Source organism: Excalfactoria chinensis, chromosome 3 (genome assembly GCF_039878825.1).
Source record: "Excalfactoria chinensis isolate bCotChi1 chromosome 3, bCotChi1.hap2, whole genome shotgun sequence".
NCBI lineage: Eukaryota > Metazoa > Chordata > Aves > Galliformes > Phasianidae > Excalfactoria > Excalfactoria chinensis.
In genome coordinates, this window is record NC_092827.1 from 102522088 (window position 1) to 102548564 (window position 26477).

The 26477-nt window shown below is 42.2% G+C and overlaps 2 protein-coding genes and 2 long non-coding RNA genes across 8 annotated transcripts in view; 2 read left to right on the forward strand and 2 right to left on the reverse strand.

Moving 5' to 3' along the window:
- The window catches only part of RTN4 (reticulon 4), a 42520-nt gene extending 42022 nt beyond the window's left edge, over nucleotides 1-498 (reverse strand). For all 3 annotated transcript variants that reach the window (XM_072333715.1, XM_072333714.1, XM_072333713.1), the window contains exon 1: nucleotides 1-498. In XM_072333715.1, the coding sequence (XP_072189816.1) occupies nucleotides 1-406 (406 nt within the window). In that variant the 5' untranslated portion in view covers nucleotides 407-498.
- LOC140250758 (uncharacterized) lies at nucleotides 362-22904 on the forward strand. 3 transcript variants are annotated; one of them, XR_011903260.1, is made up of 3 exons: nucleotides 362-499; nucleotides 7435-7645; nucleotides 19542-22904. It is a non-coding gene; the product is annotated as an uncharacterized lncRNA (long non-coding RNA). The 3 variants fall into 3 exon arrangements; XR_011903261.1 differs by having other exon boundaries at nucleotides 19698-22904; XR_011903262.1 differs by lacking the exon at nucleotides 19542-22904 and adding an exon at nucleotides 17174-18319.
- LOC140250759 (uncharacterized) lies at nucleotides 3825-13057 on the reverse strand. Its single transcript, XR_011903263.1, has 3 exons — nucleotides 12927-13057; nucleotides 4908-5003; nucleotides 3825-3888 (listed from the first exon to the last, which is right to left on the reverse strand). It is a non-coding gene; the product is annotated as an uncharacterized lncRNA (long non-coding RNA).
- A 1038-nt stretch (nucleotides 22905-23942) lies between the features above and the next one.
- On the forward strand, nucleotides 23943-25883 carry LOC140249949 (uncharacterized). Its single transcript, XM_072332226.1, has one exon. The coding sequence runs from the start codon at nucleotides 24399-24401 to the stop codon at nucleotides 25881-25883; it is 1485 nt and encodes a 494-aa protein (XP_072188327.1). The 5' UTR covers nucleotides 23943-24398.
- Nucleotides 25884-26477: the final 594 nt, after the last annotated feature.

Below are 26477 nucleotides of genomic sequence, written 5' to 3' on the forward strand. Positions count from 1 at the left end.
CCGCCGAGCCGGAGATGGACCCTCTCCTGCGAGGCTCCGGCTGGGGCGGCGCGGGCCGCTCGGGGCCGGGGGACGGCGTACTGGCGGCGGACGAGGAGGAGGAGACGGCGGGCTGCGGCGGGCACCAGTTGGGCGGCGGCGGCTCGGACTCGGGCGCGGCGGGGCGGGGCGGCTCGGCGGAGCTGCCGCGGTCCTGCGGCGGCGAGGGCCGCTCCTGCGGGGCCGCGACGGGCTTCCTTTCCATCACTTCTAGCTGCTCGTCGAAGTCCTCGTCTTCCTCCTCTTCTTCTTCTTCGTCCTCCTCCTTCTCGTCGTCCACCACAAACTGGTAGTTAAACTGGGGCTGCTGCGGCCGCGGGGGCCCGGAGGAGGAGGAGACCAGGGGCGACTGGTCCAGCTCGTCCATAGTGCCTGGAGCGGGCGGAACAATGAAGGCTGCGCCTCTGCCGGCTGCGGGGGGAGAGCGCGGGCTGCGCTGCGGGTCCGGTTCCACGCCCTGGTGAGTCACGGCCGGGGGAAGGAGGCGGGGCTGGGTGAGAGGCGGCCGTGCGGGCCAATAGGACGCAGATTGGGGCGTGTCTTCGCCAATCAGGCGCGGCCGCCTTATGAATATGCAGCTCGAGGGCGGGGCGGGATGGCGAAGTCGGTAGAAGTTAGGCGCGAGGCGCGGGGCGCGGTCCTAGCTCCGCGCTGACCCCTGCTCGGCTGTGGTGGGACTTGGGTCGCCACCCGGAGCTCGTGGTGGGCAGCGGATCCCGGGCCGGGCTTGGGCGGCTGTGACGTGCTTTCTCACCCGCTGAGCGTGATGCGGAGCTCCGCAGTGCGGAGGGGCCGCTTCTTACAGGCGCTGCGGCAGTCCGCCAGTGGAAACATCTCCCTAGAGAAGGCGGGCGGCAGCGGTCAGCCCCTGCTTCGAGGAGATGGGGGCAGGGCGTGAGATATTAGTGGAAACAGCATGCAGTGAACCTAGTGTGGTTAGGAAATAATAAAGCCTTCTGGAATCACGGCGTCCGTCCGGGGAGGAGACATTTTGGGAGCACGCCAACTCGTTCAGCCCGCATGACGGTGCAGCAGCCGCGCAAACAGGGCCGGCGGTCCTGTTAGTAACCGAACCAGGCACCTCGGCTCGGTAGGGGCTGCTGCAGGCCCGCAGCGGGTTGTCTTTGTGCCCCGAGCTTGGCCTACTGCAGGCTGTGATGCAGGCCTGGGCCCACGAGGCGATGCCTCATCCCCGAACTGCCGCTGTGCCCACCTGCATTGCTGCCTTACCCTGGTTCCTCCAAGCAGCCTGCACCTAGACTGGGCTTAGAATGTGCTGGAGGAGACTTGTACAAGCAGGCACAAGGACGCCGGCGTTCCTCTCCTCTTCCAGACATGCCTAGAAGGAACAGGGAAAGTATTTTTACAAAGACAACTGTTATCCTGTGGGGACTGAAAATTCTAGAGCAAGTGAGCAAGCACTTAGCTAAGGACCAGTAAAGCCTTTAGGCTCCGTTATCCTCTTTGTTATTTTTTTTTTCTTCTAAGATTTTGTATCTTCTATTGACAAAAGATTCCCGTATGTCATCAAGCCAGCCCTTTTGGCAACCAACTCTTAGTGGTGCTGGATGGGTGGTTGGACTAGGTGATCATAGGGCTTTTTTTCAACCTTTGTGTTCTATGATTCACTCATCATTCTGTTTTCCAGAATATTGCTATGGTAGAAGTGGTGTGTCCCAACTTGGAGTACCACAGCCCAGAAGCTGTGCTGCAACTCCAGAATTCTCACTGTGCCAGCAGTTAAGGTGGTTTGGGATTTGAGACATGATTCCCTTACCTATCGCTCTTTTTAATACTTTGGAGAGTTCTGAGTACAGACACAGCAGTGAAACCAACTTTAACAGCTCTAGCCATGGTCATATGTGGTCATCTACAAGAAAGAAAATCTATATATAATTCAGATGATGTTATCAGAATGCTTCAAAGTGAATCCATCATCAGTTAAAGAGAAATGAAAGGGATTTATATTTAGAGAAAGGAAGTGACCAAAGGCCTTGGAGGGAAACAGGAAGGGAGTTCCAGATAGCCCAAGCAAGTCAATTGACAAGGGAGAGGGAAACACAGCTCTCTGGTTTTGGACATACACTGTAAAACACGCTTTGGTTTAGCTCCTTGAAAAGTATTTTGTTGTTCTTGTTTGAAGATTGACAGCAAGTAGGAATACTTCGCAGATATTCAGTAAGTTAATTTACAAGACTTAGTTCTCGTGAGATGATTTCATATAGCAAACTTAAGAAGAAAGCCATTCAGTACATGAGACTGAAGCATTTTAGTCTGCTTCTGAATTTCTGCAGTAGCACTGATAATGGTTATGTATGAGCTGCATTTTCTCTGTCCACTGTGACCTTCTGCTCGATCTTGCATGCAAGATATCATGGCATATCATAGGCTAGGAACATCATTGTGATGGGACAAATTGCGGTGGGTTTGAACAGGAATTGCATTTAGTCTCAGATAGCAATTAAAAAACACAGTTAGGATTGCAGGGACAGTTGGATTTCCATCCCTCATTTTAACCCAACCCCCAGATTTCAGGCATCGTGGCTGAAGGATAAAACCCTGCCATTTCTTTGCTTTCAGATTATGCCATTGCTGCAGTGCGTTGGGCATTGAGCATGTTTACCTGGCAGGTTTTTCTTGGTTTGAACACCCTCTGTACTTCTGTTCAAGCTCTGTGGTGGGGTATTGTAACAAAATCGCTCTTTAATTTAATAATACAAATACAGCATATGGAGGAAAAAAGTGTCAGCATTACAGAGAGATTACCATCTTTTAACAGTAACTGAGACAGGTTTGCTTTATAGAACTACCATCATCTTTAGCTTTAAATTCCCACAGCCAGGTAATTTCTTCCTAGGCTACAACTTGGTTAAGCTTCCATTCAAAGCACCTAAAGCAGATGCATAACATCACAAATAACTTTGCAACGGAGAGCAGGTATATACTTGCTCATCATTCAAATACACAAGAATATGAACTGAATCAAATCAGTGCTAACACACAGTGCACTCTAGCAAATGAGACTGTGATCTGAAGAATTCACCTCAGTAAAACTGCACGGGAATTCAATCTTAATTGAACTGTGGTCTGACTACTCTTCCCCTTGGAAACAAACCATTTGGTCTTGAAAAATGACACACATTTTAAAATGCCAGTTTTATGTCTCACTGACATTGTGGGGCCTTAAGCAGTGGGATCTTTCCATACCCAAAGAAGGCATAGTTTATATAGAAGAAAGACAAGACTTGTGTACAAAAACCTCAAAACTGTTGCACTTCCAAGTTTCTGGGTAACCTCCCATCTAAATACTGACCTCGGGTAAGGCTACTTAACCTGTCTGACTAACAGGTTCCCAACAAGCAGATAGTGTGGACTTAAATACATACTTTGAAATCCTACCCTCTCTGTCCAGCTGGAGGACACTTCAAGAGAACGTGCTGCAATGAATCAGAAAAGTCCTTAAATGAAAATGAAAACTGAAAACTCAATATTTAATTGTTATAGTGAAAGAAAATGAATCAATAAAAATATATACTCACGTGCTTTTAATGGAGTGTTAGAAAAACAAAGCCAAGGAAATGTGGTGGAATGATGTACACTGAATGATTTCTAATACCACTTTCAACATTCACCAGGTCTTTGCATAAAGCTTCAACATACAAAAATAGGAAGTCTCCTAAGGAATCAGAATAAACAATTGATACAAAATGCAGATCGTTTCTCACTTCAGTGCTAGTGTTGCTACTCTACAGTCCTTCACACCTATAAGAAATAAGGTAATTCACTCACCATTTTAGCCACGACAGTTTACACTCCTGAGGAACATGAGGACCACCAACTTCATTGGACCTGGACACAAAAATCCATTCAATATGAATGCCTCTTGTGAGCAGATCAAGGTAGTATTGTAACTACTTTTTAAAATACATGATCCCCCCCCCCCCCTTTTCACTTAAGCTTGAATGCTTAGAATCAACAAGTTTAGATCTCAGCATTGCTCATGTTTCAGCTGTGATACCACAGGTGATTTGGATTTTTCTCAGGGTTTTAATATGACTTTGTTCTCTATAAAACATCCCACATATTGTAATTAAAGTAATGAACCAGCAATATTTGTTTCCTCTGTGTCTGGGGATTCAGTGGGAGAAAGAAGGTCCATTGATGTCTGGTATGTTTCAGGTCTTTAGGACTGACATATCTGTGATGTCCACTTCCCAGGGAATGAGAAAAGAAGAATGTGCTCTCTTCATAACAAATTAGAGCACAAACAGAATGCTTTTACAGCTGCAAGTGTAGTTTTAGAGCAGATTGGTGGCATTGCTACCTTAACTGTAAACCTTAAGTATGCAGGGAAAGCTTGCACTGGAAGCAACAGTAGTGATGTCAAGTGCCTCAGAATTGAGGGGTATCAGCACACCATCTTCTTGCACTTTGCTCAGTCACTCATGCAGTGTAACTGCTTGTATCAGACGAGCCTTCACATGAGTTGCAGTGGTGCTTTGGGGTCTCAGTACACTTTTGACTTTCAAAGACAGCATAGCACCTTTGGAAGACAACAATGATACTCTGACTGCTGCATTTTGTCTTAACAGTGTTTAGGGAGCTCTTCCTTTTATCTGGGTCAGATAAAGATAGGACAGCTAAAAAAATTTCAAGACAGCCACCCTGCTTTCTCAGCACCACACTGAGCTGATGGTACACTGGAGCACTCCGTCTCCCTCCCCTTTTCACACAAAACAAAAAGCCCACCACACCACCTCAAGCTTTTCAACACATGGGGTGATTTCAGTTAACTTTGGCAGTGGTAGAAGACTCAAGGATATGAAAGTCCTGATAGCTTTGTGAAAACGAGCAGCTGGGTAACTTACAGAGCACAGACAAGGTAGGGAGAAGGTGGTTGTTGCCTGTTCTTTTTGACAGCCATCAGCTAGGATGAAGCTCTTCTGGGCACGTTTGTCTTTTACCTAGATGGCAAAGCCAAAAAGGAGGGTAAGAGGCATGTAGAGTAACTGCAGACAGCAGTGTACACTGTTAGTCCTGAAGCGATATAAACCTGAATTTGCGAGTTTTACTGGTTGTAGAACTAGTTTCTGACTGTTGTAGCAGGGATTTATTCTATGCGAGCCACACCAGAGGAACTGTGGTTAAAACTACATAGCTGTAGCTACCGTTTTGGCAAGAACAGAGAAAAGTGGAAGGTAAATCTTGCAGACTGATTTAGTTCCAATATAGTCCATGAGAAGGGGTAAATGCAAAGGAAAAGATCAACAGCACATGAGAAAGGTTACGTACTTTACTGCGGAAAGAAAATCAAGGCTCACCAAGTTTTCTAGGGCACCATGCTACGCAGACATCACTTTTTCCTGAGCTACTTGTAAATGCATTTTATCAATGCATATAATGTTTATATAATATAATGTTTAGTCTTCTCATTATGACTTACAAAACATGCAATGTATTCCAGTAAAAGCTCAGTACTTGAATACCATAGGCCATCTATTCAGGGAATAATCCTTCAGTATAGGCTGTTAGCAAACTAACTGCTTTTATTCAATCAGTTAGAATCAAGTTGCTAAACATTTTCAATATATGAGACTGCAAATGATTATAACCTGACCATATCTGGGGCATAAATACCTGGATATATTGGGAAAAAATAAGAGTTTGACTTGAGAGGTAGTTGTGATTTGTTTCTCACTTAAATCTTACCCACTTGAAGCTTCAGTAAATGAAATCAGAATTTAGAACTAGCAGTCTTTATTATTTATCCAGCTAAATCAGTTTGACAGAGCTCCTGTCAGTTTTGCATCATGCCACAGAAACACCAAACAGGTCTTTTTGACGGAGCGCAGTACAGTCTTTGTGAAGCTAATAGAGATAAACTAAGATAGGAGGTGTTGTCTACCCTCAGTAACTTATTTCCTTCCCCATTTCTCTTTGCTTACACCTTTGCTTTTTTTAGCTGAGCCCTGTTCACTTTGATTTATCTCAAGAACAATAACATCCTTCATTTTCTTTTATTTTTCCAGAATGTCACCTGGCAAATCAGTTTCCCAAGGCTGCTGCTAAATGAATATAATCATGTCTTGCTTCAGCTGTGTGGCATGCTGTAAAACCAGTGTCACTGAGTGATGGCAAACAGCTTTTTGACATTACTCTGTCAGTAATTTCTTTTGCCTAGACTACAATCTAAGGGGAGAATAAGTTAATAAGGCATACATATTGTATTCCTTATGGCATAAAAATGTTTTCTAAGCATCCTAGCTAGAACATTAAATGAAAATAGGCCCACCAGTTGCCACTTCAAATAAATCCTTTCCCTGAAAAGGCAGCCTGCTTGCTCGTGTTTGTTAAACCTACAAATTTGTCTGTTCTGCTAAACTCTGTGTAATATCAGATGATCCATAGACAATTTCCTCCTATTTTGGCATGCTTGTGTAACAGATAGGATGGCAAAATGTCCCTTGTGAGGCCTTTTTCAGCACCCAATGAAAGTGCAAACCTCACCTCAAACTTCAGATCCTCAAACCCAGCCCACTTTGAGCCACTTTCCCCCAAAGATTATTGCTGGGGTCACCCTGCTTCTCACCCGGCTCAGTTTAGCCCTTCTTATAGCTTGAAGTTCAGACAGATTCTTCAATAGTTGTACTGAATTCTATATCTGAGGGTATGTATTTTTTCTTCCAGATCATAGCAAAATGAAAAGATGTTAAGACTCATAGATGTATATGCACTTTATATTCCTGACATGTAACACTTCCACCAAAATGTCCATCCACGCTTTTAGATGGTAACTATCTCTCAGCTTCTCTGCCATGATCCATTTCTATGGCCACCCCAGGGTGTCGAACCTGTAAAAGTAATTTATGCATCCTACTGTTTGATTACATAAAAAAGACATCTGGGAGGAGACAAAAAGGGATGCTGAAATGGACAGAACCTCCAGCTGCTGCTGCACAGAATAGGAAGATCAGCACTCATAACTGGCACTGTCTAAAACAATCTACTTTAGTTCCCTCAGACCAAAACAGCCCTGATTTTATTTTTTAATAAAATTTTATTTTTTAATAAAATCAGGTGCCCCCACATAAATCCATAATATATAATAAATTACATTCTAGGTCATTTTATGGCAACCGAATGACTTCCCTCCAAATACGTAATTTTTAAACAAGCTATGTTAAGGATTTTGTCTACCTCTCTGCTTGGAATTGTCAGTTCAGATTGTGAGTATTCCTTCTCTGTAATTATCTATGCATTTGTAAATGTGTGTGAGATATATATTATATACTTATAGATGCATATGCAAATGGAAACCAGCTAGGCTAAGTATGTTGTCTTGAACCTGGTGGGCTGTTTGATTTTGTTTAAGTAGGCTCATGTTTGCTGTTACAGAATGCCTAGGCATCCTTGTCAAGAACCAAGGCTCACTGGGTTATGCAACATCCTGGCATGTTAAGAAGTCATTACCTCCTCCTACACATGGTTCACAAGACACAATGCAACAGGTGGATGAAAGCCATGTTATGTGGGGGTGTTTTGGAAAAGTGAGGCAACAACAAGGACAGTGGAAAAGCAGCAGTCATTTCAACATCTACTTTTATTGGTGAGTTGATTTTTCTTGCAGATGTTTGGGATTTGCTTGGATTTGCAAACCACATTTACAAGCAAGCAAAAAACATGTATACATGCATTGAGGAACAAAAAAAGGGTAAACAATTGAACCACAGCAAGCAATGAATACTATCCCATAGTGGGATAGTGGGTAGATCATAACATATAGCATATATAGGTGTTATATATTGCATTATAGCTAGTTGCACCCAATTCTGTGAACTCCCTTCTGCTGTAAGCATCTAAGACAAAGGCTACATGAACTCACATTTACAGAGCATAACACAGCAAATCCACAATCCCAATCAGTCCCTGTATGACACACAGACATTATAAATACCTCCTGCCAGGCTGGGCTTATGTTTTTATTTCAAAATCAGATTTCTCACAACTCCACAAATAGGCCAAACACATCAGCAGAGAACATGGATGAATGAGGGGGTGGGAACCCGCACGGTATGAAGTTCAGAAGAATCACCATGCTCAGATGCACAGAACCATTTCATTTCCATGAATCCAGCTCCTGGTCGGGCTGCATGTCTGCACACAGCTAATGGGTTTTAAAATCCTCAGTACTGGCAACAAACAGACATGTGGAATATGTTTATGCAGGGTGCGTTGCCTCATCACCTGGGGTAACATTACATGGGATCTGACACTGTGGGTGGGTTTGGGGTTTGGCAGTCCTTGGATAAGAAACCCACAAGATCCCGCAAGAGATAAGTTTGGGTATTTGTGCTCTCTGTGCTGCTACACAGAAACTCTGACGGCACCATAAGCCATGTAGCACTCTTCCAAAAATAATGGCCATCTCATCCAGTGAGCACAAAGAACAGCTGGCTGTTCCTGTTCGAATGAGGTCATTTTCTCACGGGGAGCTGTGTAATGCCAGAGCTCAGAGTCTGGGGGCTTGTCAATGACAGTTTGATGGGCAAGAGTGAGAAATGGTGGATAGGAAAGGTGGGAGTTTCTGTACAGAAACTGTGAGTTCTCCGTGTCTTGCAGCCTGGAGGGGAGGACAGGCTGGGCAGTTCCAGTCAGCATCAACTGGGGGAAAGAAAGGCAGAACAGAACAGAACCTGTGTCCTGAGGTCTCTGAAAGAGTGACATGAGAGGATAAAGAGATGAAGGCTGGAAGGAATCACAGCCACAATATGCAGAGACTGTTTAAAAAAAAAAAAAAAAAAAAAAAAAAAAAAAAAAAAAAAAACACAAAAAAGAAATCCCCTTTTCTATTACAACAACAGCTGAGACAGAAAAGCAGTGAAAAATCTAACTTCAGGTTACCTTGCCACATTGAATTTATTTGTGGTTTGGCTCAGTTTTGTTGTTGTAGATGCATACTTAAGTCCAAGTTATTCCCCACTATTCCTTCTCATTCAAAACTTATTCCTAAAGAAAGTTTGTCCCTCAGGTATGTGGCTCACTACAGTACGATGTAGTTGTTTATGGGTTTCTAAAGGCAGGAGGACTAAAATATCAAGTCTAATACAATGTGAATCCAATGGCAGGAGTTACAGTGGCATGAGGACCATCTATAAAGGCTGACCTTCCATTCTGTTCCTTCTGATTATATAATGCTGTTAAATTCACATGGCATTACACTGTTAGATGATATTCTGAAACAGCCATGTACTGTTTAGTGAATAGCCAGGCTGAATCTCTGCATTTTTTGCACTCACAGGTTAAGTTTCTTGTAGACTGAGAATGAGCTAAAAAATGCCCCAGTAAATCTAATCTGAAAATACATTTGAATGTATAATAATTAACAAAACCTTCCTCACAAAGTTAATGCAATGGAAGCGCTCCAGAAGGATCCCACCTAAAGCCTAGAAAGCACAACAGAGCTGGGAAAAAAATAATAAATCAAAAGGTATTTAAACTAGTAAACAGGAGGTTCAGGAGGTGCAGCTATTTAATTCATGCAATAAGATCTTCAGATGATAGAAATATGACTTCAGTATAGCCACTCCAGACCCAGAGGCTGGTGTGATGAAGAAATACAAGTGAGCTAACCTGGCAAGAGTGTGGGAATGTGAGCAGCAGGAGGAAGAAGATTGAAGATGAAACTGGTTTCATCCCAACACAAAGTTACCAATGCTGATATAATCCTCAGTGCTAACAAGGGTTTGAAGTATAATGAAGACAGAGCTGTAGCCCTGCTGCATCAGTCTGAAACTGGAATTGCCAGCTGAAGCAGCCCTGCAGAAATCTGCTCCCCCACACTTCTCCATAGGGAGCATCTCTCCAACACAGCTCTGCAGTGGAAGGAGTACAACCTCATCTTGAAATCACCACAGCACTTAGTGGCAGAATTACAAGTTAGGGACATTTGCAGACTGCCCTGCTTTTGAAAGATAACCCTGGAAATGTGTGAAATCATGGACATGTGTGTTTGCTTCAAGAAAAAGTGAAGCAATCCTTAATTTTTACCAAACTGGATAAAAAAATCATCTCCTGGCTAAGAAGTTTTATGTATTTGCCAGAACTGTCATTAAAATGAGCTCTGCAGAGTCACTGGATGAGCTCCTCAGCTCACATGGAGCCAGGCTGCTTTGCTCACATCAATGCACTGTTGGGAGTTCGTGGCAGCTGACAATCCCGCCTGCAGCTCTTGGGCTTAAGTAGTTCAAAATTAGCCAGGGGATACACGGGCTCCATGAAAAGCATAGCATCAGAAAATATCTCTGTGCATTATAATAGCAGTCCCAGCATAAACCTGACACCAAATTCACCGTACATCACCAGAACATGGATGCACATTGGACCTTCTGTTTCCCAATGTTTAGCCTGAGAAGTCAAAAGACCACCCACTCTTCACATGCCCATGCACCACCAGCTCAAACACACTTCCCAATGCCCTACTCAACCTTTCAGCGCACAGCAAAGACCACCAGCTAGATTTTTTCTCTCTGAAATGACTGACAATAGCTGTAAAAACACCACCTTCAAAATTAGCTGCATTGTTTTCTATTATTGCCTCTAATGCTCTACAGCAGTCTTACTCTTTGTATTTGAAAAAGCAAAAGCAAACTGGGAATACTGCTATTGTTCAGACTTGAAAACATACTCCAACTACTTTAGTAATCCAGTTTCTATTTGTTTTGGTATGCAACATAGACACCAAAGAAATCAAGAGGTGGATTTAGTCGGACCATGCTGTGATCTCAGGGCTGACAAAGAACAAGACATAAAAGGGCTCTGTAAAGTCTAAAAATGCATGTGAAAATAAACTTTAAAGCAATTGTTACTTACAGTTTATTTAGTTATTTTAAGAAGTGCCTGTTAGTTTTAGAGTAACATGATGTGTTTGATGTCTGTCTTCGCTTTTAACTTGCCTAAGTGAGTGTTGACAGTCTCCATATTGTTCAGAAACTGATGAACAAACTCTTAATTGTATTCATTCTCTTGTACCTGCAGATTTCATCTGACTTTTGTTCTTGTTTCTCAGCTGAAGATTCTCCTGAATCAAGTCCACATATTTCTAAGAACAGGCAGTTCAGATATTTCTATTCTAGTTATCAACCACACCACTAGAACCAAAATAGCATCAATTAAAATTGTCATTGACCTCTTAAAGAGCACTGACAGAAGTGCCATTCTCCCTGTGTCCCAGCTGCTTTTTATACAGTGGGGTATTTGATTTCCTCTGAATGTTTGATAGAAAGATGAAACTGTCAGATGTTTCCAATTAAAAACAGTTTGTGTACTACAATGGCTTTAACCACTTCATTAAATCATTCACTATGGGTTTCCTCACAGCTTTGCCATTAATTTCGTCTTCTAAAACTACAAATTGTCCTCTTTCCTTCAATGTGTGCATTTTTCACTTACGAATCTCATAAATTTATCAGGAAGCTCAATTTTCTTTCATTTGTTAATATTAAAAAGATGTAATTAAAAATCATCACCACAACTCTGTCTGCCACTTCTGTGCACAGTCAGTGCACCTGAGTCCTCTGTCTGCAGTGTTAAGAAGTCCACAGATGTATGTAATCTGATCAGAGAAAATTAGAGACAATTTAAACTCTGCACCTATTGTAAAAGGTCTCATACTGCTCCTTCTCAGCCCTAGGAATCTAGCAGCAGTCCTGCCCATGATGCAGCCACTATGCCTTCATGGGAGTGAATCATTTCCCCTTTCTTTTTGGGAATATTACCCATACATACCCTCATTTGGATGTGGCTGTCCTTCACATTCATGTTTTGTTCCATTTAGATCAGAGTAATGATAGATCCTTTCTGCTGATGTGTATGCATGCAGAATTAATAGACTTCATCTACCACAAAAAGATGCTGGCAGGAGTTTTGTTGGCAGCAGGCAGAGTAAGCACATAACTCCCTCAGTGGCTTAATTGCCCTGGTTGCCAATCACATTCAATATTGGCCTCAAGGTGCCTCCTCTTGACTTCTAAAGCCATGTGGAATCTCAGCCCGAGCACCTTTTCCAATACAGCAATTCCCTCACCTTCCCAAGTGACAGCCAGGCTTGTCTGAATCCCTGTTGTCTCACCAGCAGGTATCCAAATGTGCCCAGCTAACTAGCAGCTTGATTGCATCGAGCAATTTAAAACAAGCTACAGTCGTTCCAGATTACATTAAAGATGTGTCAGCTACCTGAATGTCCTTCCTACTCTCTGGTCCCTTTGGCCCTTGGGACAGTTACCTCAGTATAGTAACAAAGAATAACAAGGGACAGAGTTTGCACCTATAGTCCTAAATACATCTGCAACACAACTGTATGCAAGTCAGTAGCCACAATACTGCTTTGGAATACTATCTGAAATAACAAGCTCAGGCTAACCCAAAAGATTGTTTAAACAGTAATCGATAAATACGTTCACTAAAATAAGTTCTTTTCTCTTTGGTTTAGCTTGCAGGGAATTTGCACGGTGCTCCACAAAAATGGTTTTTATAGATAACAGTAAAAAAAAGTAAGCTTTTTATCCAGCCTACCCTTCAGCTTCCCAGCAAAAGTTCAGCTTTTCCACACAAGCTTTCTTTTCCTGAGAAACACGGAGTTATGCTTGAATAGAGGGCATGGCTTGTATTTTTAAAATCCTGCTTATACTTTACAAAGCACCGATAAGGGCCTACGTTGCAGAAAGCTTATTTCAGAGTATTAAAAGACAGCAGAAAACAAGAAGGCTGATCCTGGTCTCATCTTACTGGCTCAAGTCTGGCTCAACTGCAGCCTTCCCTCAGAGAAGGCCTACGCTGTAAGTTAACAAACTGCTTGTCGGTATAAGAAAACAGTTATTCTGCCACTTTACCTTTCCAGGTTCATTTTCCCTGTGGTCTGTTTCCCGGTCCTACTCCACGTGGCAGGGATTTCTGTGACAGCCAGATGGTAACACGAGTGAGTGCCATCAAAACCGCAAGCAGGGCCTTCACTGTAAATGCCTCTACAGGTATACTGTAATTGCTACAACCAAGCAATTATTTGGATCATAGTGAATAAAGGTACTGTTTCATTTGTGCTTGTCAGAGGGTCTGTAGGAGTTCTCACAACAGAGAATCAACAGTGCTTTCATTTTAGCAACAAGAGCTGTTCAAGTGATGGTATTTAAGGAATGAGGTCACATATTCAAGCTGTTTAGATATAACAGCTTTCAGAGATGTCAGTCAGGCTCCAGGCAGTTAAAAACTGCATCCTCTTATCGCCCAGGCATTTCTAGTGCTGGTGCTCTTCTTACATTTAATAAAGCACAGTATGGAAAATGAACTCCATCCTGGCACAGACAGATGCTTCTGAAGACATTTACAACATATAGCACCACTGGAAAATATGAATTGAAAGACTTTGTGCGCTTCGTGATCCGAGGGAAAAATCAATGTTCATACCTGAACTGGTAGTTTTCCTCTGTATTAGATCAGAATTCAGTAGGACAGATTTTGTAGCAGGAAATCCTAGGCAACGAGGCACATTTCAGTTACTGCACTGGTGAAACTTACTCAGTAGTTTAAAGCACCGATCTGAATTTATAACTTCATCCAGGTACATTTAATTAACATAGAAGATTTGGCCAAAGGTCTTTGGCCAATGGCAGAATATGTTTATGTTCTTATGTATCTACAGAAAGAGCTGTGGTTCGTCTGAAATTTTATATGCATAAGGAATTGCCTCCAGAGAGATGACCTGAATTAACCCTGAGAACGTGCTTCCACTCTAACTCCCATTATTTTCAGGCATCTCTGAGGGACGGTAACACTAGCCCTAATATGAGACCAGAAACCCAAGAAGAATTAAGTACAACTGAAAGACATCACAACTTCATACAGTTCCACGTGTTATCCTATTTAACATTTGTTACATTAAAGAGAAATAAAATAAGATGAATAGGGAAAAAAAAAATCTAACAGGGACTGGATTCACAGCAATCATGCATGATACGTGGTAAAATCCTTCATTTCCCACTAGACCTGGGAGTTACTACACTAAAATCTGACCAGTTCTGGTGCCCCCAATGGAAGAAGAACGTGGAGTTGTTGAAGCAGGTCCAGAGGAGAGTCACAAAGATGATCAAAGGGCTGGAGCACCTTCCCTACAAGGACAGGCTGAGAGAGCTAGGGCTTGTCAGCCTGGAGAAGGTTCCAAGGGGACCTTATAGCCACCTGCCAGTACCTGAAGGGGCCTATAGGAAAGCTGGGGAGAGATTTTTTATAAGGGCAGGTAGCAACAGGATAAGGGGAAATGATTTTAAACTGTCAGAGGGTAGATTTAGACTAAATGTTAGCAAGAAATTCCTTACTATGTTAGTGGTGAGACACCAGAACAGGTTGCCCAGTGAGGCTGTGGATGCCCTCCCCCCTGGAAGCATTGAATGGGCTGTGAGCAACCTTGCAATTCATACCTCATCTCTCTGACAGAAGTACAAATGTACTGAAAAAGAGGAAATAATGTTGCTAGCTACAGAAGATATCTTGCTGATAGATAAACCTATCTCCCAATGCACTGAGTCCAGGACAGCTCTCCACTCCAAAGGCACTCCTTGGATAGTTCCCTTTCTTTGGAACTCTCCCTGTGGTAGAAACTGATGCAAGGATGCACAGAGCTTTGCATTAGCAGTGGGTGTACACAGTAATTTCACAGGAAGGTGAACAGTAGTCCTTCAGTTAAATAGTAAACCATCAGAGCTGTTTTGTTTGGTTGGTTTACATTTTACAAGCCCTGTTGATATATGTCAGGTTAGAGGTGACAAATGCTTTGTTTCTTTCACTCAGCCGAGACAATGGTTTAATCTTGCAGAACTGCATCGGTGCAGGGGCTGTGTTTTTCAAGCTCAAACTGGACCACCTTAGTAACAGCATCAAGGATTGTAAGGATCGAGGATTAATAAGGATTCTGATGGGCATGAAGTTCTTTCAAAGTTTTGACCAAAACTTTCCTCTCTGTACAATCCATCTGAGCAACATCCCAAACAAATTAAACCTATCTGAGGTATTCCATTAAGCAATTTTCAGTGTAGGCCATGTACTGCCATTATAAATCAATTTGTAGGGTGCTAAGAGCATTTCACCACTTCATTATTACATGTTACCAAGTTGCTGAGTGATTCATATTGTCTGAATGTCTCACTCTGTGGCTTAACAAAAGCTATTACAGCCACTTTATATATCTGAATCAGAAAACCTGCTATTGCTTACAGATGGAGTTCAAATAGAAATGAATAATTGAGTCTATTTCAGTTATTTAACAAACATACTAGCAATTACATTATGAAATAAATGGAGGAAATGTTTCTAATTTTCTGTTAATCGAAGGTACATTACAATTGTACTACAGGTGAGAATAAAGCAGCAAACCTCAATTATACTATCATAGTATCATAGTATCGTGCGAGTTGGAAGGGACCTTAGAGATCATCGAGTCCAACTCCAGGGATTCGAGCCCTTCTGTGTAGCAGAGCAGCATTTCTGGTGTTGCAAGTGGCAATTCTACCGCTGCGCCACCGGAGGCACAAACATACTAATTGACTTCTGTTAATTTAGGCCAACTGAACTTAACTCCTGTCAGGATTTTTCTATATTATATGCTTGTGCACGTAACCTGCTTGCTCACTGTGACGAGGCAGAACTATTAATCATATACAAACAGAACAAAGTTCAAAAGATTGAGCTTGTAACCACTGCCTTTCTCTGCTGTTATGGGCTGGACCTCACACATCAGCTTCAGAAATACACCCCAATTGGAATGCGCTGTCATCTTTCAGTGAGCTTTAGCATATATTGCCTCCCAAACCATTCCTCTCCCTCTCTATGACAGGCAGGGCAGAGCCATCTCTGGCTTGAGCCTTTGCCAGCAGGTCTCTGAAAGCAGCAGTGTCAGGGAACTGAGTTAGCAGTCACACAGTAATGCTGAGTAATGCTGATCCTCACAGGGAATAATTTCTGCTGCTGTCACTTCTGAGTCATTACATTTTCTGAGGATGGAACCTTGTTTATTTGCTCAAGCTTTCCTTGCTTCATGAATGCTGACTCCAAAGCATGCTTCGTAACTTCTTACAATAAAAGAAGCAGTCCAAAGAAGTTCCTTTGTGGAAGGATCAATAGTCAATCCCCAGCCATGACAGCACCCGCTGCCTTCTTTCCCTTAGGTACTCCTCATTTCCTCTTTTCCCCTAGACCCATTTCCATCCATCTATGCTTGTTCCCTTTGAACACTTAATTTTTTCATAATTTTTAATAAAAAAAATCCTCTTTCAAATATTTAAAGGTGAAATAGGGCAAAAATGCATTGCTGGAGAGTAAAGAGGACACACAGCTTTTGGGTGACAGCAAGACAGCCTTAAACTCCAGACACCATCATCTCCTTAGGGCATCTTTCCGCTGAGTTCAACAGACATTGCATCTTTGGAGCCTGGCTTGGCCATGTTACAGATCACAACACACTGTTCTGTTCCTTCTGGCTTACTTTTAGAGCAGTCAATAGCACGATTCATTTTCTATCTACTACTTGTTTTCTTTCATAAACACAAAATTAACCTCCATATGTTACCAAGTTAAACCAAATCAATGTACTATTTATTTTCAGACTTCTTATTCACTGCCAAAAGTGATGATCATGAAGAATCAAACTGCCCTGTACGTTTAGGCACAGCTCATTCTATGTACTCTGCCAACATTTATGTTCTCAGACTAATGAAGCCTTCAACCCATAAGCACTAGCATTGGAATCCTTTAAAACAAGGATATATAGGCACCAGAATCCCACATAAGAGGGAATATAAGCCAACAAAGAAGCAGACACAATAAGCATTTTTTCAACACTGAAAACACTAAGTCATGCTCAATGGACTGCTGAAATGAATTTTCTTTGTACCCAACTATGTAATGCCTTTGCAGTACTGCCAAACTGCAGATGGGCTTGCTATAATGGCTCCTCTTTAAAGCTTCATGAGGATTTCCCTGCCTTAAATCAGGTCTTAATGTTGCACCAAAAAGTAAAGATATGCTGCTTATATTGACAGGTTTTGTAATCAAATTATGAAGCGTTGTTGTTGTTTTCCTATGCCGACAGCAAGCAGCGTTCTCAGCTCAGGAATTGAAGCAGTGACCCACCCTGCTTTCTGCATACACAGTGGCAGTGCTGTGCCAAGCTCTCTGCAAACAACAGACATCAGGGAACTTACTTCACAGGTTTTCCCTCGAAGCTGGAATTACTTACCAAGCCTGAAGCATGAAATAAGTTTTTACATTCTTTTTTCTTCCTACCAACATAAAAGGCTGCAATTTTTACTTATTCCAGATAACAAATATCTGGGAATCTGAAGTGTTCCAAAAACAAAAACAAACAAACAAACAAACAAAAAAAAAATGAGGAAGCTGGCCTAGAGCAACACAGGAGGTGTTCTGCAGACTGTTCTCACTCCTTGAAGTTCACACAGCTGATGTGTGAGCATGCACAGATGCAGCTGCTTAAAGGGGAGCCACATAGCCATGGTGGTAGCAGAAGTTCAGCATCCAGAGCCTGTTTGGTGACAAGCAGTGAAGATACCCATGTCCTGTTATAGCCTTCAGGATGAACAGCACTAGGGCAGTTTCTTCCCCAGCAGGAATTCTGATATGGTAACTATAAGGTCTTCTTGTTACCTCTTGGTCTCGTGATTACAGTGCAAGAGCTGAGCACAAACCCTATAGATGATGACTGATTATCTAAAGAGATACCATGGTGATTTTCCCAGTGAAATGTGACTGCTACAGAAAATCCATTTACAGTCTGGCAAGGGTGGATGAAAGAAAGAAGATCACAGAAGTGCTAATTCTTCATCTCTTCTCCTGTTCAGTCATTAGTCAGAGCCCATTAGAGTCAGCTACGAGCACTCTGGTCAAGACAGAAGACCCCCACAGATGTAATGGGGAATCTGAATGGGAGGAGACCCCTTGTAGCAGTCTGTGCTCTGCCAGCTGCCCACCCCGAGTTTGCTGTTGATGAGGCTTCATTACTGCAAACACCTTCCATCAGGTACCTTGAGCCAGCCATTCCCTCTTGGTTGATGTCTCTAAACATGTCACTGCAGCAATACAAATATAGCCAGTCCATTACTCTCCAATTGTTTGACAAAGCAGTTTTTGGCTGAGAAAACACTGTTATTTCATCACTGGGACCAAATGTTTATTTCAGATATATTCCTGCAGTCTCTGCATTTCCTGGCTAGGGCTGCGCCCTTACTGAGCAAACAGCTCTGACAGGAACCCACACTTGAGCCTCCAGTTTTTCCACCCTAAGTGGAAGTGACACCCTGAGTTAGAAGTGACAGGTCACAAACAAATGGACAGAAAACAAACTGTGAAGGATACAGGAGGATCAAATTCTATTCTCAGTAAAACATTCACTCACTAGAGAAGCTTACTAAATCTAATACTAAAGCTACCTGTCTTTTCGAGGGTATGGAGAGCTATTCAGTAGCTCTGAGGTGCTCCTGGCTAAAAAAACTACATAACAGAAATCCTGCACGCTGTGATTTTTATTTTTTTTTTTTAAATAAAATACTGACCAATATTTTGGATTTTGGATCACAACTCATAGATAAACATCAGCTTTTCATATACTGGTTAAGAACACAGTCTTTGAGGAAGCCTTAGATTAAGCTTCCCGATAAAACATATTAGCTGTAGAAAAGTTGCTTCATAAGCTCTTAATCAGATGCCAAAAAGTACCTCTTCGTGTGCATGGAAACAACACAGCAAGTCCTTCCATACTGAGTGCAGCTATCAGCCTCTCTACAATCTGGGCACACTCAGCTCTATGCACGAGCTGTTTTTGTTTGCAGATGACAGGGTTTCTCAGAAACGTTAAGAATGTGAAGCACAAGTGGCACATGTCAATAAGAACAAAGCAAAAAGTCAGGCTTGACTACCTTTCACAACCCTCCTATGCTTTTCGCCTACAGGTTGCACAACAGGTTACAGAGCTTGGCCCAGGTGTGCTCCTGTTGCATACACAGAAATGCCCAAAAGGAAAAGGGAGAGAAAGGGCATATATAAGATGAAATGTTATCATTCCAACACAACAACAAAAAGCATATAGATGTATTGAGCTTCCTATTGTCTTTACTTTGGGGTATGCTTAACAGCAGGCACAGTATGGCAGCCTTGTGTCCTGAATGGTGGGCCTAGATGATCTTAGTGGTTCTTTCAGACCTTAATGATTCTGTTCTATATTATCAGGAAATTCTCCAACCTCATGCAGTTTTAGGTCAACTGAAAAGCAGAATTGCATCTTTGCTTAATTTTCACCCCTCCAGAGTGTGGTGAATGTTTCACCACGATGATACTGATATCATCTGTCCCAAGAGCAGAATACAAAGTAGCTTTAGATATCAGTTTTGTGTTTCTGGGAACACTGGAAAGCCATTTAAACTTTTTTGTTCTTGTAACTTTTTCAGTCATGTCTTGGAGTAAAACCACTGGTCTCTTTGGCCATAGTGTGCAAACAGCATTCCTCAGAACTGATGTCATCGTAGTAACTAGCACTTAAATGAAGCCCCATGTCACTGAGAGCAGTTTTTACATCACTGAAATTGATTATCTTTTGTATCAAGTTCCAGGGTGGTGGACAGTGAGGTGCACTGCAAACAAACTGCCCAATGCTGCCAACTCCAAAGTGCCCTCTGTCATTTATGTAGTCCCTCTTAATCCTGGAAGATGCAGCAGGCACCTTGAGACTCATCACTTTTGGCAGGGTCCAGTAAGCTAGCTAAACTGAGTCCACTTCACTAGCTTTGTTTGCAGAAGTTGAAACTAAGTGGAAAATAGCACCACCAGCTCCTCACTGCTCAGATTTGTCCCCTTGATGGTTCACCTCAGCAAAGGATCAAACATTGTTGGACATGCTTTCACCAAAGCAGTGCAAAAGAAGGAGGGAAGTCATGTCTCAACTGCACCATTCCCAGAAAGCTAATCTCCTGCATGCTATCAATCCAGTCCTGAATATCTATGTAGCAACCAGTAGACAGACTGCATTCTTTCACAAATCACCAGCCAACTGTGACTGCTCACAGCCCAGCAGCTGCCGTTGTTCTCTGCCATTTCTAAGGGCTCAACTTCACAGTCACTACACACAAAGATCAGGCTAAACAAGACCTAAAAGAAACAAGCAGTTGGATTCATCCACAGTTACGAAGGCATAAGAAGCAAACAATTTTTTTGATCGAGTTGCACTAGAAGATCTCATGGAAATGATATTACCGTATTTGTAACTAAATCTGTAAATAGGGTGGTTTGAGCATCACAACAGGAACAGAGATGACATTTAGCCAGCCACAAGCCTGCCAGTTGAGATCTAACGCTGCCTGTCAGAGGAGGCAATGGATATCAGAAAGAAACTATGACAGCATTTCTAACATACTTAGTGGCACCACTAAGTTTTTTTTTATTTATTGGCTTTATTTTATTTATTGGTTTTATTTTATTTTATTTATTGATTATTTTATTTTATTTATTGGTTATTTTTTTAAACCAATATGAAGTTAATTGTCTTGGAATAAGCCTTTGGGCCGTACTTAGACCATAAGTTAAGATCAGGAGAAGAAAACAGCCACTGAACATAGATCAAACTGTAAGCCCTTTTCAAAGGTGATGGAAAGAGAAGTCTAAAAGATAAACCTTTCTTTATTCCTGCTTCTGAAGCAAGAAGAAAAATGGGAATGAGTTCAACCTACTTCAGATACTAGATGATGCATAACCACATGTATCTACACCATAGTATTCCCAGAGGTTGCCAAGACTGAGAGGAAACTGCAACCGCTTCTGCACATTTCAGCACAGGCCTAGAGGCTCTGCACCAGAGCAAGTCAGCCCTGCAAGGCCTGGTGTCTCTTTATTTGTGAAGAAACCTCAGGCACATGGGTTAGATACTACAGAATGTCTATAAAGGACAGATGGACATCGACAGAACTGGAAATGGTTCAAGGAAATACTGAGTCTGTAAAGGTGCTTTAGTAAATTTGGCCAACTTAATTTCAGAGTGTCTGGTTAAAAAGAAAAAAGAAAAAAGAAAAAAAGAAAAAACAAAAGAAGTGTCAAGGAGAGCCAGATTCCAACCATACTGTTTATCCAGCTCCTTGTCTTCTAGCACAAGCAGCATTGCAGTGTGAGGCTTCTGATTCGTTTATGCAGGGGAAACCTGGGTGCTACTGAAATGAGAGCTGTGTCTCTGCAGGCAAAAGAGGAAGAGAGCTCTGTCACATGCAGTGTCACACCGATGAAGTCATGCACTAGCATAACAGCAAGTGTTGTCAGTTGTCAAAGGCCATCTGTAGCCAGCAGACTAAAACTGTCATCCTGGAAAAAGATGCAAACAAGCCTACTGGGAGACTGCTTTATCCTCTTTCTGGCATTCAATCAAATGTTCCCTGAACAAATATAGAAAACAAAGGATCACATTTATTATTTTTTTTTTTTCTAAAGAAAAACATTATTTTGGGGGCAGTTGATATGTTTTCAAAATGATAGAAAGAATAGGAATAATAATAATAAAAAAACCCTCTATAACCAAAGGATCACTTGTCAGCTGCGGATTGCATATAACTGCTGCTCCAGGGAGAAAGGGATTGCTCCACTGCTTGCTCTGCAGAATAGACTCACAGACTTTTGAATCATTTATGGGTTTGCTATGTAAGTAATTTGACACTCTGCTTTTGTGCTTCCTGTCTTTTTAAGGGGAAGAAGTTATTTTTCTGGTACCAAACCCTGTAAAAATGCTGGATAAATGTACAGAATAAGAGATCCATTCCTTGGATCAGGAAATGGTATGATGCATTAAGCATTCCTTACAAAGCATAGTGGCGGCTCCCTGTACACTTGAAATATCCTCCAGCAGCTATCAGATCTCCAAATCAACCTGCAGTTGAAGAGAGGAGACATGCTGGGGGAGAGGAATGCTTTCCATCACATGTAGGCCGCAGTGGTGTAAGGAAGGTAATACTCTGTTCTGTATTCCTGGAGGCAGACAAATGTGCTCATTTGGTTGGTTCTAGCATGGGCAAAGTCCAAAGAAAAAGAGCACTGAAAAATGAAAAATGAGTCTTGGTATCTGTGCCTGGTACTGATGCAAATGAAGGTGAAACTATACAAACAGCAACACAATTGGGCCATTCATCATTCCTTCATTAGCAGCTTTTCTTTGCAACACCCCCATCAAAGAAAGAAAACCTCCCTTCTTTTTATTAAAGACCAACAGGATTGAAAAGAAAGCCTAATTGGTGAGCATGCAATACACGCACTGCTTTAAGGCCATTTGTTAATGCAAGTAGGATAGCCCTGATTCCATAGATAGCATCAGTATAATTCAATTTACACAACTTCCATAAGAAGGAAACTTACTGTGTCTTTTTGAATCTCAACTTACAGCAAAATAGATGCATGCTATGAACATAAATGCTTCCAGCAATGGTGCTAAGCAGGTATGTCTGCACTCCAGACCTATTATCTTGCTCAGATTTATAGGAAAGCTCACATTCCCATAAAGCATTCACATCAGGTATGCTAGTCCTGTTTATTCATATATAATTACAATTGCTATTAGTGAAAAAGAGTTACATTGTTTAAAAATATTTCATGTCCCTTTAACAGAATAAATGTCTTTAGTGTTCCGTTCACTCAGATGATCAAACATTAAGGTTGTGTTTTTACTTATAAATATACATACACATATGTGCATCATACTCTAGAATGACAGAATTCGCTATCACTGCAGCTGTCACTTCCCATTAAACTTTACTTCAGCTGCTTATAAACCTTTCAGTCAAAATGTTTGTGAGAACCCTTCTTTGTTTTCTGGCTCAAAGCTTGCTTCCTGAGGTGTTTTCTAGTGATAAGACTCTCACTGATTTATGGAGGAGGCAAGTGATGGATGCTACCGTGTGACAATCAACATCACCCTGTAGGCATCTGATAGCACCTTCCTTCATAGCTGTTTGCTACCGGAAGAGAATGCACAGGAGTGTTTACGGGCGGAAGATCTGGCCTGGGACTAAATAGCTCCAGCTTGGTATGGGAAAATTGGGGAATGATGCCATCGTGTCCTGTGAAAAACAGGATGCAGATGGGCATCCCTGCTCCCTCTTATCTGCTGGCAAGGCCCGGAAGATGGGAACAAAGGAGTTTTTGCTGAGATCCCAAAGCCAGAATTTTTCTACCCCAAGGAGAGCTGACTCAACTACTTTGGATTTGAGCTGTCACTCCAAAGAGAAAGCTGACTCGACCACTTTGGACTTATAAATAAGTTGGTGCTACCATTGGAAATTCATTCATTCATTCATCGTCGTCGTCATCGTGAACAGCAACGACCCACCACTAATGAAGATCAGTGACAAACCTCGCTGGATCCATGGTGGTGACTATCTCCCTCTTGCTTCCTGCAAACACTCCTTGCTTCTATTTCCTATCTTTACTATCGCCTGTCTTCCCTTCCCCATCACCCTACATCATAATAGTGTCCGTCCTCTCCTTCCCCATCTCCCTAATTAAGATTTATAATAAACTGGTCGGACCAACATTTGAACCGTTGTTTCTTAATCTCACGCCGGGTATACATATATCAAAGAACCTTGCCTCCCTCCTATAAATTGGGGCGAGACATTTTATTTTGGCGTAGTCGGCAGGATACCCGCCATGAGAGTGTTGTCCTTCCAGATCTAGTTTGAAACTTTTCTGTGTGAACCTCCTGGAGTTGCAAGGAGCGATAATTTTGATAACTTACTTTGATGTGAGCACCTCTCCAGGAAGACCGCTCCATATTCTGAAACTTTCTTGCTTACGTGTATACCTCTCGGGGACGTATGAATTAATTTTGACTATTTGCTTTTGTTTTAATACGTGTGAGCCTCCTCGGGAAGACCATTTTTTGCATTCTGTGATTTTAACATATATTTGGAATTTGAACTTTCTTTTGTGTGTGTGTGCACCTCTTGGGGAAGTGAGGAAGTAACTTTTGATGTGTGTTCTCTCTCCAAGAAGTTTATTCCTTTTTGGGAAACCTAGAAGTGGTTTGTAACTTCTGTGGCTTGAAGCTTGAAGTTTTTCTGGCCTGGCAGGATAGCCAGGAGCCATTTAGGGTATTAGCACTTTCTTTTTAAGTGTTGATTGAGCTTCTTGGTCTTTTGTGTAAGGGAAGAGCGCTCTGAGCATTTGCATTTGTTTGATAAGTGTCTGTTTCCCTGAGGAGATAAGGAGCTACTTGAGATTTTTGAATACGTACACCTCCTCCCCAACTTAGTGTAGATCTTTTAGGGTATTGAGAAATGAGTGACTGTATTGCCACTATGAAAAGTGAAAATGTGCTATTTGACCTTTTAGAAAAGCATGGTGCTCGGCCCTCTTTATCGGGGGTGGATTGGGCACGACAAAACTGGCATAACTTGCAGAGTGTTTCAGACCGCATTTGTGTTTTACAACATGGGGCTCGCACCCGAGCCGGGAAAGGGAAATCGTTTATTTGTGCGGTACTCGGTGCAGCTTTAAAAGCAGCCGTGGAGTTCCGAGATGAAAAACATTCGGCAGAAACCCAAACCATACAAGCATTACAGGAATCAGTTAAAGTAATGCAAGAATTGGTAAAAACTCTGCAGAATCAAATAGTGAACCTTGAGGAACAATTACAAAGAGAGAAACATAATTCAGTTTTGTTGCAAATAGCTTTTAAGGAACTATTAGCGTATAAGAATACTAGCAATGCTGTTGTCCATAATTTGCCTCAAGAAAAAACTTTTCCTCAGAAGGAACTACAAGGAATGAGGGGAGGGCTTGACAAATTAGAGGACTCGCCAACCCAATTGCGTCCTTTGATAAAAACTGAATATGCATTTGATAATGGTGAGGACCTGGATCCTAAAATGAATGTTAAAGAAACTCCCTTTTCTGCTACTGAATTAGCAAAACTGAAAAAGGATTTTAGCCGTTCTCCAAAAGAATCAGAAACGGAATATGTATGGAGAGTCAGTCTCACTGGTGGAGACCAAATAATGTTAACTGAAAAGGAAGCTGAAGGTTATTGGGGGCCAGGAGTATTTTTAACTACTGGCAATAACCGTGCTCCCTGGTCCCTAACACAGAGGGCTGCTTACTGGGCTGGTGGTCTCAACCCTTTAGAAAGGGGTGACCCTCTTGCTATTAATGGGACAGTGGATCAATTGGTTGAAAGTGTCCAAAAGGCTGCCTGTTTGCAAATGATGTATGATAGAAAGTTGCAGCCACATCATGAATCACCTATGATGATGCCTGTTGATCCTGAAAGGATGACTCCTTTAATTAGGGGGCTTCCAGAATCACTGAAACCTATAGGTATACAACTACAAGGAAAAATACAAGCTTTGCCTCAGAGAGAAAGAACCCGGGCAGCATTAGAAGGAGTTGTAACCTCTAACCATCTGCAGTCTGGATATAAAGTATGGACATGGGGGGAGGTTGCCCAAGAATTAATTAATTATGAAAGAAAATTTGGGCCGGTGATTTCTTCCACTAGTAAATGTGAGCCCAGGGAAGTGAGGCTTGCAGCAGTCAGCCTTGCTCCTGGGCCATCTAGCCCAAAGCTCATTGGAACTGGAAGCGTCTCATTGCCAGTAAGAACAGGCAGGCGAAATATTGATCATAAACGTAATTGTCTCTGGACACTGGGCTGGCAAAAGGGTGTTCCACGAGATTTGATGAATGGATTACCCACAGTCAGACTAGAGAAATTAGTTAATTGGTGGCCAGAACAAAAACTCAAGAAGCTCAAGGAAAGCTGATGCTTTCGCCCCCTCCCCCAGATGAGCGGGAGGTGGGGGGGAAGGCAGTGAAGGGTGGATGTATTAGAAAGCTCACAACAAAAGGAGTTTTTATCCTCGATTTAACACCTTCTGTCCCAAGGCCTCATCACTCCTGCCAATTGCCCCTGTGAGTCACAATACAGTTACTGATAAGCTAGGGAAACACTTATCTCCCTGGCCAGCCTGTGTCAACTGACTCAGCTAACTTGAGGACAGTTTCCCTAACCTTAATGAAATCCCTTAAGAAATATCCTTGGAAGGCTAAGGACTCCCCGATAAAGAAATGTAAAATCAACTCTTGCTGGATTGTTCCCTCATTTTTTAATTGTATTAACAATAGCCCCAAAAGGGCAAGTTGTCTTGTTTTATTTTACAGCAGATCCCCGTGGGACCTTTACTGAACACAGAATGGCTGATAGCTGTCTTTAACCATTTGTGTTTTGTGACAGAAAAATTGAAGATGTAATCATGCTAGAATACTGATATACCTCTTCATTACATGTTTTGGTTGCAATAGTATTATGTTTTGGTTTGTTGTGGTTGTGGTTTGTGATGGATATCAGTCCTTGGATT